This window comes from Galeopterus variegatus, unplaced genomic scaffold, assembly GCF_000696425.1.
Source record: "Galeopterus variegatus unplaced genomic scaffold, G_variegatus-3.0.2 Scaffold9875, whole genome shotgun sequence".
NCBI lineage: Eukaryota > Metazoa > Chordata > Mammalia > Dermoptera > Cynocephalidae > Galeopterus > Galeopterus variegatus.
Window position 1 is genome coordinate 56647 of NW_007735986.1, and position 11500 is coordinate 68146.

At 51.1% G+C, this 11500-nt stretch overlaps 1 protein-coding gene across 1 annotated transcript; it reads left to right on the top strand.

Moving 5' to 3' along the window:
* Positions 1 to 8768: 8768 nt before the first annotated feature.
* LOC103609634 (treacle protein-like) lies at positions 8769 to 10518 on the top strand. Its single transcript, XM_008593932.1, is given in 2 exon segments — positions 8769 to 9493; positions 9495 to 10518. Coding segments are annotated over 2 exon segments (1596 nt in total). The 5' UTR covers positions 8769 to 8921.
* Positions 10519 to 11500: the final 982 nt, after the last annotated feature.

An 11500-nucleotide genomic window follows, 5' to 3' on the forward strand; every position in this document is an offset into this window, starting at 1 on the left:
TCTTTCTATTTTTTTGATGTAGGCATTTGTTGTTATACACTTTCCTCTTAATATTGCTTTGGCTGTATCCCATAGGTTTTGGTATGTTGTGTTTCTGTCTTTGTCTCAAGGAATTCTTAAATTTCCTTCTTTGACCCTTTGGTCATTCAAGAGCACGTTGTTTAATTTCCATGTATTTGTGTAGTTTCAAAAGTTCCTCTTGTTATTGATGCCTAGTTTTATTCGATTATGGTCAGAAACAATACCTGATAAGATTTCAATTTTTTGAACTGCTGAGACTATTTTGTGGCCTAGCATATGGTCAATCCTAGAGGTTTTGTTGAGACCTAAAATGTGGTCTATTCTAGAGAATGTTCCATGTGCTGATGAAAAGAATGTGCATTCTGCAGCAGTTGGATGAAATGTTCTGTAAATGCCTGTTAGCTCTATCTGGTCTATAAAGACATTTAAATCTGATATTTCATTGTTGCCTTTCTGTCTTGGTGATCTGTCTAATGCTTACAGTGAAGTGTTGAAGTCCCCAGCTATTATTGTGTTGGTGTGATCTGATAATACTTGCTTTACATATTTGGGTGCTCTGGTGTTGGGCACATACATATTTATAATTGTTATATCCTCTTGCTCTATTGATCCCTTTATCATTATATAATGCCCTTCTTTGTCTCTTAGTACAGATTTTGATTTAAAGTCGATTTTGTCTGATATAAGTATAGCTAGTCCTATTGGTTTTCCTATTTTCTTTTCCATTTGTGCAGAATATCCTTTCCCACCCCTTCACTTTCAATCTATTTGTGTCCTTGTGGGACAATATATGGATGGGTCATTTTAAAACTCCACTCAGTCAGTCTGTGTCATTTAATTGGGGTGTTTCATTTGTTTATATCAAGGTTATTATTGATATGTGAGGTCTTATTTCTGTAATTTTGTTGGTTGTTTTCTGATTGTTTTGTGTATCCTTTGTTCCTTTCTTTCTTTCTTATTGTTTATCCTTTCATTTCGGTGGTTTTGTGTTGGTGAGATTTGATTCCTTTCTCTTCCTATTTTGTGTATCTATTCTACTAGTAAGTTTTATATTTTCAGGTGTTTTTGTGAAAGCTGTTGTCATTCTTTCTCTTCTAGATGTAGAACTCTCCTAAGCATATCTTGTAAGGCTTGACTGGTGGTAACAAATTCCTTTAATTTTTGCTTATCTGAGAAGGACTTTATTTCTCCTTCCTTTCTGAAGGATAGCTTTGCTATGTATAATATTCTTGGTTGGCAGTTTTTTTCTTTAGTGCTTTGAATATATCTTCCCATTCTCTCCCAGACTGTAGGGTTTCTGCTGAGAAGTGTGCTGTTTGTCTAATGGGAATTCACGTACAAGTAACTTGATGCTTTTCTCTGGCTGTCTTTAGAATTCTCTTTGTCTTTAACTTTTGACAGTTTTACTATAATGTGTCTTGGAGAGGACCTTTTGGAGTTGAATCTATTTGGGGACCTTTGAGCTTCCTGCCTTTTTTTTTTTTTTAACAAGATGACCGGTAAGGGGATCTTAACCCTTGACTTGGTGTTGTCAGCACCACGCTCAGCCAGTGAGCCAACTGGCCATCCCTATATAGGATCCGAACCCATGGCCTTGGTGTTATCAGCACCGCACTCTCCCGAGTGAGCCACAGGCTGGCCTGAGCTTCCTGCTTTTGGATGTTCATATCTTTCCCAAGATTAGAGAAGTTTTCAGCTGTTATTTTATTAAATATGTTTTGAACACCCTTTTCATTTTCTGGAATGCTCATAAATCAAATATTTGTTCAGTTAATAGTATCCCATAAGTCTTTCTCATTAAAAATTTTTTTTTGTCTTCCTGGATTATTTCAAAGTAGCTGTCTTCAAGATCAGATCTTCTGTATGATCTAGCCTGTTGTTGAGACTCTCAGATGTACTTTTTATTTCATTCAATGAATTCTCAAATTCCAAGATTTCTCTTTGATTTTTTTTATGATCTCTATCTCTGTTAAATTTCTCAGTCAGATCATGAATTGTTTTTCAGATTTTGTTGAATTGCTTCTATTCTCTTGTATCTCAGTGAATTTTCTTAAGATTATTAATTTGAGTTCCTTTTCTGGCAAGTCTGCAATTTCTGATTCTCTGGGATCTTTCTTGGGATTTGGATTGGAGCATTATTGTTTCTTTGGTGGTGTCATGTTTCCTTGTTTTTTCATGTTTCTTATTTCCCTGTGTTGATATCTGTGCATCTGGTGGAGCAGTCATCTCTTTGAATTGTTTAGATTGGTTTACATGGGGAAGGACTTTCACCTGCAAATGTGTCTTTGGGTGTTGAATAGGTAGAGTACAATGGCTTTGTTCTGGATGGGTGCAGTAGTGTAGACTCTTTCTTCAGCCGTAATCCACTATTGCTATGTCTGCATGTGCCTCAGTAGCCTATTCTTGGATGGCAGTGGTGGCACAGCTTTTGTGTTGGTTCTCAGGATGAGGGTGTACATGTGCGCAGAGTGGGTCAGTTGTTGTGGGAGCTGACTCACTAAGGATGGGGTTGCTGGACTGATTTTCAGGCTCGGGGTGTGGGCACATGCATGTCAGGGATTCTAGGGCTGGTTCGCCAGTGGTGAGGTCACCATGTTGATTCTCAGACTAGGCCCACCAGGGGTGCATCAGCCAGGCTATTTTTCACTTGGATGCAGTTGGGAGCAAGTGCAGGTGGGTCCACCAGGAGCATTACAGCTGGGCAGCTGCTCTAGGTCAGCAGTGTGGGCACTCTTTGGCTCAGCTAGCTGGGTGCAGGTCTGCTGGGAGCTAGTCCACTGTGCCACTTCTTGAGGCCAGGTGCGAGTTTGTGCTTCCTTCGGTGGTTCGGGAGTGGATCTGCCAAGGGAGGGGCTGCTAAGCTGCTTCTCAGGCAGTGGGCAAGGCCTCTAGGCAGGGCTGCAGAGAGGGGGCCCTGCCAGCCACTTCTTGGGCAGTGGGCAAATCTACAAAGCAGGCAGGGATCAGGGTGTTGTAGCCTCTTGTGTGAGTGCTTTGGGATAAGGGATGCACAGTGGTTTAAGTCTGGGATGCACAGTGGCTGCTGGCCGCCAGGGCAGGGCATGCTCCCTCAGTGGCTCTGGCTTCAAGACGGTGTGGTCCTGCATCAGCTTGGGTCATGAGGGTGGGGACTGCACAGCTTGTGCTCCTGTTCTGGAGTGATGCAGTGTGTGTATTCTAAGCAGCTCCCCACACTTGACTCTGGGTTTGCAAGGACTGTGAAATCCTCCTGCAGTAGGAACTGCAGGCCTCTGTGGTGTGGATGGGGTGACCCTCTTCCTACCTTTTCCCCCACAAGGAAATGTCTTTCCTGTGCCTATGCCAGTGGAGGAGATTTGGTGGCTGAAGCCATGTGCCTCTCTCTCCCCTCTATGCTGCCGTCCTGGGCTTTCATGCTCCGTAGGGACCTCACCAGTCTCCAGCTGCACTCCTGCGCTCTCCCACAGATGCTCCAGTCGGTATTTAGCTGTCTGTTAGTTGTTCTGGTCCTTTTCTGTAAGAGGGATGTACCCTGGGCACCTCTAGTCCACCATCTTGCCCCGCCTCTCTGAGTGGCATCGTTTTATTTTGATGTTTCTGCAGATCTTTCATGTCTGACTCAGCAATCCTCATACCTGTGTCTTTGTTGTCAGTTGCAATATTGCATATGCCATGTAGCCTCTGGAAAATTCCGGAGTAAATTCTGGTAAGAGAATGAGAGTGCACAGGCAAATAATGGTTTAGTATTACTATGAAAATGGGTTTGATCTCATGGATCCTCTGAGATGTCTTTGGGCCCCTAAGGGTCTCTGGGCCCCACTTTGAGAACCCCTTCTCCAATGGTGCTATTACCAGTTAAGCAGACTCACTTTTTTTTTCTCTCTCTCTCTCCAAGACAGGACGAGAGGAAGAGAAATTTTGCAAAACATTTCATGTGCCCTTTTCTTGCAGCTGTTTCCATGGGAACCTTAGAGGTAGTACTAGGCCAGTCACAGGTCCTATCTCTGTCCAAGAAGGGACCATGACTCCAGGGGAAATGCCCAGAGAGGGGCTGGGTGGGACATTTTGTGGCTCCCGATGCCCTTGTCTGGCTGGCCCCCAGTCAGTCTTCTGCTCACAGGGCTCAGAGTTCAAGGTCTATCCTTATCCTATGCCCTGTAATCTGCAGGGACCCTCAACTTCTTGGATGCCACATCTTTCTTCTGCAAGTTTCTGACAGTCTCTAACTCTCTATTTGGGTTCTGGGACCACATCTCCACCCAGCTCTGCTCCTTTGCACCCACCCTACCAGGGGAGGAATGAATTGGAGTTTCTCTTGTGGGACATAGCAGCTAAAAAACAGAAGGAAAAGGACAGAGCATTGCACCTACTTTTCATGAATAAATATGGACTTAAGAGAAGTAAGAAAAGAAGAAATTGGATGGAATTATGCAGGAAGTATGCTGGGGGGGAGAGGGCCTAGAATAGAAGCTGGCATAGTCAGTGATGATCAAAACCACATGTAATATGACACTTCATGTTTGTATGTAAAATGGAGTTACGGAGTTAGGTTCTGTACTCAGATCATTGCAAACTGGTTTTTTACAGACATGAATGGCTAGTGAGACACTCAAGGGTCATACAAGACATGGGACAAGTCATAGTTCAGGACCAAACTGGGCATCCCAGACATTGGGCAGCCCTGGACCACCCCCCATCTCAATGCACAAGGTTCCCTGGTCATTGTGACAACCCAAACCAGCCCCTTCCCCTGCCAGGTGTTTGCAAAATACCCCACCCCCTTGGAGGTCAGACTACCCCATTAAGAATCCCTGAAATAGGGGACTTCTGGTCAAGATGGCAGAATAGACAGTTCCCAGTGTCACTCTCTCCCACAAAACAACCAATTTTCAACTATAAAAATGTAACATCAGCCAAGCTGGGGCCGCTGGAGCTCAGGGGAAGAGGAGGAGAGACCTATGGAGTTCATGAAGGTGGGAGAAACCACGATGAGATAAAGAGAAAACTGTTGTGAGCGTTTCAGGTCGTGGCTGCTTTAAGGCTCAAGCTGCTGAGTGCATGGAGCAGGAGCCGGCAGAAGCCGCAGCTGTGCCCTTCAGATGGAGTTACTTGGAGGCAGCAGGGGAGAAGAGGGCCTTGGTGGCCTCCAGGACAGCAAGATCACTAATAGGGTTTCCATGGACCCACGCAGGAGTGAGGAGCCAGAACAACTGAAAAAAGAGAGCCATTCAGAGGCTCGTGAGTCATCGCAAGGGACTAATGCAGGGCCCTTCCCATGGGAAGTGTTTGGAGCATGGGTGGTGGGGGAGACGGGAACACCAGGAGAACACTGGAGGCCCACCGGAAGAACACTGGGACACAGCAAGGACAGCTGACCCTCCCCGCAATCAGCACAGGACCACTCAGAGGAGATTGGTTGGGAATGCAGAATTGCAAAGGGTGCAATTTGATGAAAAAACTCAGGCCCAGATCAGAGTTTCTACACAACACAGATCCACCGGGCCTCTAGAGAGCCAGAAGTACCTACAAGATCAACCATAAATCCTTCCCTAGGGAAATAGCAGCAAAGCAGCAATTTAGCTCAACCACACAGCTCAAGTACTGGTTCCCACAGGAAGTTCCCCGTGTTAGAAGTAAGCAAAGGACTAAAAACTAGTTCTGGACCAGGCACACCACCAACACCTTGCGGCCTGCCTGGGAACCAGAGCCTTGGAGCCAGGGACTGGACCCCACTCCCACATCCAGGAACACTGCGCCAGCACCTCGGCGGAAGAGGATGTCTCTCTCCACAAAGCCCATTCCAGAGTGACAGAAGAAGCATCTGCTCTATGATAATATTGGGGGACCTGATCGCACCTCCCAGCATTGGACAGATCATCTAGGCAACAAATTAACAGAGTAACCATTATTCTTTCAGAAGGAGAGAAGAAATCTAGGGCAATTGGGGGAGAGGGGGAGGGAAGGGGGATGGGGAGAGATTGGACAAGGGGCATAAAGAATAATTATGAATTGTAACAATATATGTGCTAGTAATATTGATTTGATCAACATATCTCAATGTTCAATCCCCAAAATATGTCTAATCAATTTTGATTCAATAAATAAAATAAAATTTAAAAAATAAATAAAGGTAAATTGGTCAGCTAAAAAAAAGAATCCCTGAAATACACTCAGGGAGTGGGACTTTTGCTTGCCCCTTGTATTAGTCACTAGGGCTGCCATAACAAAATGCAGACTGGGTGGTTTAAATAACAGAAATCTATTTTCTCACATTTCCTTTGCTGGGCGTCCAAGATCAAGGTGCCATCAAGGTTGGTTTCTGGTGAGACCTCTCTCCTTTGTTGCAGAAGCCACCTTCTCACTGTGTCCTCACATGGCATTTCCTCTGTGCATGCTCAGACAGCGAGAGAGATCTTTGATGTCTCCTCCTCTTCTTATAAGGCCACCAGTCCTGTTGGATTAGGGTCCCATCCTTTTCACCTCATTCACCTTAATTACCTCCCTAAAGGTTCTGTCTCCACGTTCAGTCACATTGAGGGTTAGGGCTTCAACATATGATTGGGGAGGTGGGGGACACAATTCAGTCTATAGCACCCCCGTACCTGTGGGTCCTCCTACAATCCAGACACTTTCCTGGGGCGTCCCTTCTATAGGCTGCAGTCAGTGTGTCACGCCGTCCTGTCTCATGCTGAGAATGAGACCTTCTGTGAATATACTAACCATTGAATTATACACTTTAAATGGGTGGATTATATGGTATACAAATCTTCAGTTTCACAAGAACCTGACCCACAGTCATCTACACCAGACTTAGAAAAGTGCCAGCTTCCTGTCTCTCTCTCTCTCCCTTTTTTAAAAAATTGTTTTTGGCTGCTGGCTGGTATGGGGATCTGAACCCGTGCTGTTGGTGTTCTGTTTCTCTTTTTCTTGTTGTGTTTTCCAGTCTTGCAGGTTTATAAACAACACTTGGGCTGAACATGTTCGCACACTCCCCCACCCCATGAATTCCTCAGAATAACTTCCCAGGGGCCATGTGTGGCCACCGAATCCTTTAAATGTATCTGTTCCAAAGGCACTCATTATGAAAAACAGAATGAACAATATCTCACTAAAAATTGTTTTATACTGATGACATGTGCAACTGACAACGCTTTGTGTGTTTCAGGATAAATGAATTCCATTCTTAAAATTCACTTCGCCTTTTTTTTATTCATTGAAGATGGCCACTAGAAAATTTAACATTATGCATGCAGTTTGTCTCGGGGGCTGGCATTATATTGCTGTTGAGCAACACTACTCTAGAGTGAAGAGGAATATCCTTTCGGGATCAGGAAGGTGAAAGGAGAAGAAAGAAGCAGAGAAAATGAGAGCAGTGAGTAAGCGGTTTGCCCACGACTGGTTGCCATGGAAACCTTGCAATTAAACTCTCTTCCTATGTAAAAAACCAAAGGTGTTTTGGTTCTCTATTAATTTATTATTTAATAAATGCTCTTCTAACGGTAAGCTCTCAATAAAGAATCCTCACAGCCACCTTTTACGGAGCTGACTAGGGGCCAGCCTCTCTTCTAAGTGCTTCCATAGATGATCCCCTTTAATCCCCATATCAACGCTTTGAGGCAGGGACAATGATCGTCATCATTCCACAGAGGAGCAAACTGAGTCCAGAGAAGTTACAGAACGTTCCCAGAGTTACGGTGGGGGAGTGAGTAGCCATGGGATATACACCTGACGGCTGGGCTGCAGGGCCCGATTACTGCAGAGGGAAGGACGGCTCAGTGAGCCCGCTAAGGTCGGTGGAAGCAAACGCACTTCTAGAGCAGCGATGACTGACATTCCAACATCCCAGTCTGCCCTCCCAGGCAGGGGAAATGCTTTCTTGCAGAATTCATGTCGATCTCACTGGTGATCATACACATGTGAAAACCACATACACAATCTTTTAATTGCGCATGCATAGTTAGGAATACAGGAACATACATGGGAGTGAGGCCTGGTCCCACTGAGCGAGGCCTGTACCCCCAAATGAGGCCCGTATACCCCGGACGGTGCCTGCCGCTCACAGGTGAGTCCTGAGAATCCTTATTGGACACTAAGATCCTGCTCCTACAGTGTGAGCCCAGCGCCCTTTGATTTAGGTCTGTAATACACTGACTTCCACCTGTCCGCTGGGAAGGGGAATGATAACCTTGACTGAAGCCCGTTCCCTTTCGAAGGAGGCCTCTGTCCCCTGAATGAGGTCGGGTCTACTTGAGTGATGTTTGGCCTCCTGTGAATTCGGCCTTGGTTTTCATTGATCACTGAAGGTCGTGATTCCAGCCCCCATGTGCTGCTACCCAACCGGCCCTTTAAGAGCCACTGCTGGGAACTGGTGGACGCAGACCCCAGCTCCAGCCCGCAGTGTTGCTATGGAGACTCGCATAACCGGGGGGTCGGAGGGGAGACAGAGGAGTCCCGTCTGCGCCGGCGCAGACCTGAGCAGCCGAGTCGCAGCAGAACTGCTGGGATTCGAGTACAGGGTGCGCGCTCGGACTCGGCAGGAGCGCCAGGCAAACGGCGGCTTCCACCCCCACGCCCCTCCAGGTGCGCTCAGCGCCACCCCTCTGCACCTGGCCGAGGTGCCAAGTCAGGCCCGTGTCAGGGACAAAGGGAGGGAGCGGCCGGGCCTACCCCGGAGAGCAGACACGTAAGCCCCCTGCGGATCTTCGGATAGCCCTGGGGAGGGGACCTGGGGGAAGGCGGCTGCGTTCACCAGGCCCGCAGGCAGCCGGAGCCGCGAGCCCTGAGTCTTGCCACGGCCACCTGAACCTGAACTCTAAGTGCTGCGGGTGGCCTTGGCAGGGTGGTATTGGCACTGTGCGCTGCAGCCCACCCCTGCCTCGGGCTCCCTCCTGCCCCGAGATCAGCGCCGAGGGAGCGGCGCCATGGCCATGAGCCTTTTGCAGGACTGGTGCAGGGGGCTGGACGTGGACATGCACAGGGCCCTGCTGGTCACTGGCATCCCGGAGGGCTTGGAGCAGGCGGACGTCGAAGCCGTCCTGCAGCGGACCTTCCTGACCCTGGGCACGTTCAGGCTGCGGAACATGAGTGCGGTGAGCAACGAGAAGGCCAAGGCCGCCCTGGTGGAGTTCGTGGAGGACATTAATCATGCCGCCATTCCCAGGGAGATCCCGGGCGAGAACGGGGTCTGGAAGGTTCTGTTTAAGGACCACGCCCAGGACACGAGGATGCTGAGGCAGATGAAACGCCTGCTGCTGGATGAAAGGCCCGTGCAGGCCGCGCGGGCCACGGCCCCCGGGGACACGCCCGCCCATGCCGTTTCAGAGCTGCAGGCCCGGGGGTCAGGGCAGGAGGCCGGGAAGGCCGTCCCCCCTAGTGGGGCGGCCGGGAATGCTAGGAGGGGCCGTCGGGGTCGCAGAACCAGAACCAGAGCCAACAGGTTGACCCCGAAGGGCAAGAAGAGGGGCCGAGGAGGACGGCGGCCCAGCCCCGCTAGGAGATTCCTCCGACGAGGAGCTCACGGGCAGTGACACTTCAGAGACAGAGTCGCAGGAACACGGGGACCCAGAAAGAGAGGGGGCAGATAGTCCTGAGTTTGTGGCCATTGTGGCTTATACGGACCCTTCCGACCCCTCAGCCCAGGAGGAGATGTTGAAAATCGCTGCTGTGATCCAGTCGCTGGGCTGGAGCGACAAGAAAGACACACAGGATGCCCTTGCCGAAGTCCTGTCCGTCATGTCCAAGGACGCTTCGGGGACCTGGGTGAGGGTGGAGGAGGCAGGCCGGGAGGTGGACGCCATGGTCCTGAGGAAGGCCGAAGACGACGGGAACCTTCTGGAATGCATTTCTACCTTGGCCGAGCCAGAGACCCCGTCCGAGGGGAAGCGGGCGCAGCGTGGCCTCCTCCGGGGCTGGGGCGAGGACGACGAGGATGACGGGGGCCTCCTGGAGCTAGTGGCACTCCTGGCTGCCCAGGACATGGCGCAGGAGATGAAGGAGGAGAAAGAAAATGCCTGGGAAGGCGGGAAGTACACGTACGCCAAAGGCAAGCTGGGGGAGGTCCTGGCCCTCCTGGCTGCCCGTGAGAACATGGCCTCGAGCGAGGCGTCGGAAGAGGCTTCGGACCAAGGGTCCGAACAGGAGTCCGAGGACACGGAGAGCGACGAGTCGGAGCCCGAAGACAGGGCGTCCAAGAAGCCCCGGGCCAAGAGGGCGCGCACGGCCCCCAAGGGCCTGGCCCAGGCGGCCACGTCCCCTGCAGCTGCGCCCGCCCCGTTGGGGGCGCGCAAACCCCGCGGGGGCGGCCGAGGCGGTGGCCGGGGCGTCACTCCGGAGAAGAAGGGCGGCGGCCGGGCCTCGGCCAAGGACGAAGCCCCGGGAAACAAGAAGAAGAAGGGGCCCGCGGCCTCCGGGGCCCGTGCCAAGGCTGGCGAGGCCAAGGGTCAGCCACCGGCCGGCTCCGAGTCCGCCCGCGGGAAGAAGGCTCGTCGAGGCAGGAGGCTGCCCCGCAAGTGCCGCTAGGTGACCCCGAAGACGACGCAAGGGCTGCGAACGGGCCTGCGGGGCGCCCCGCTGTGAACCCTTCCCCTCTGTCCCCTCTGTCCCCTCCCTCCCTCCCTCCAGCAGAGGCCACCTTCCTGCTTAAGCGCGCGGCGTGTGTCAGCCGTGCCTGTGCCCCTGTGGCTGTGCTCACCTTTTTCTCCCAGGCCCTCCTTGGCTGATGGCGCGAGCGATCCGGATGTGCAAGGAAAAGAGAGACGGGCAGCGCAGGCCACAGCCCCAGGGCACGAGACGCTGTCTCCGGGCGCCGCCTGGGCGCGGCTTTGGGCGGCCCCCCGGGAGCGCAGCGGCGAGTGTGTCTGTCGGTGGACACCGGCCCCGGGGCAGGCGAGCAGGGCCAGATCTGTCCTGACTCGTGCTGCGGCCAGCGGCTGCAGGCGCCTCTGCTGCTCCCACTCCGATCTGATCCGGCCTGGGGCCGGTGATGGAGGCTCGGCCACCCAGCCCCGCAGTGGGTGTCAGGGTGTAGCTGAACACTGAAGGCCGCAGTCCCCTGCCTAGGGGAGGAGATGATTCCAGAAAGGAGAGCCTGAGAGGCAGAGGGGGCTGGGATGGGGAGGAAGAAGGGAGAGAGGGGAGGGGAGGAGGACCTAGCTCCAGGACAAGACGGTAGAGCAGGGGGAGGACACACCAGCCCTGTTCACCTGAGGCACAGCTGATGCAAATTCACCAGCTCAGGCTGCGGCCACTTGCCGGTGTCCACAGGCTGAATTCGTCACCCAGGCTGCAATGTTTGAAAAAATTCTAATTATTGCCAACATGTTCAATTCGGGACAGTTCATATAAAATCTAGATTTTTGGCTCCTCTGGGCACATTGGGCAGTAGCTCCCCTCTGACAGGCCTGTGGCTCCCCTGGGTCGTTCCACCAGTTGTCCCCACTGTCCCGTGGGCCTGACCATCCCCTCAGCACTGGCCTTATAGTCCCTGACTTAAGACAATGAG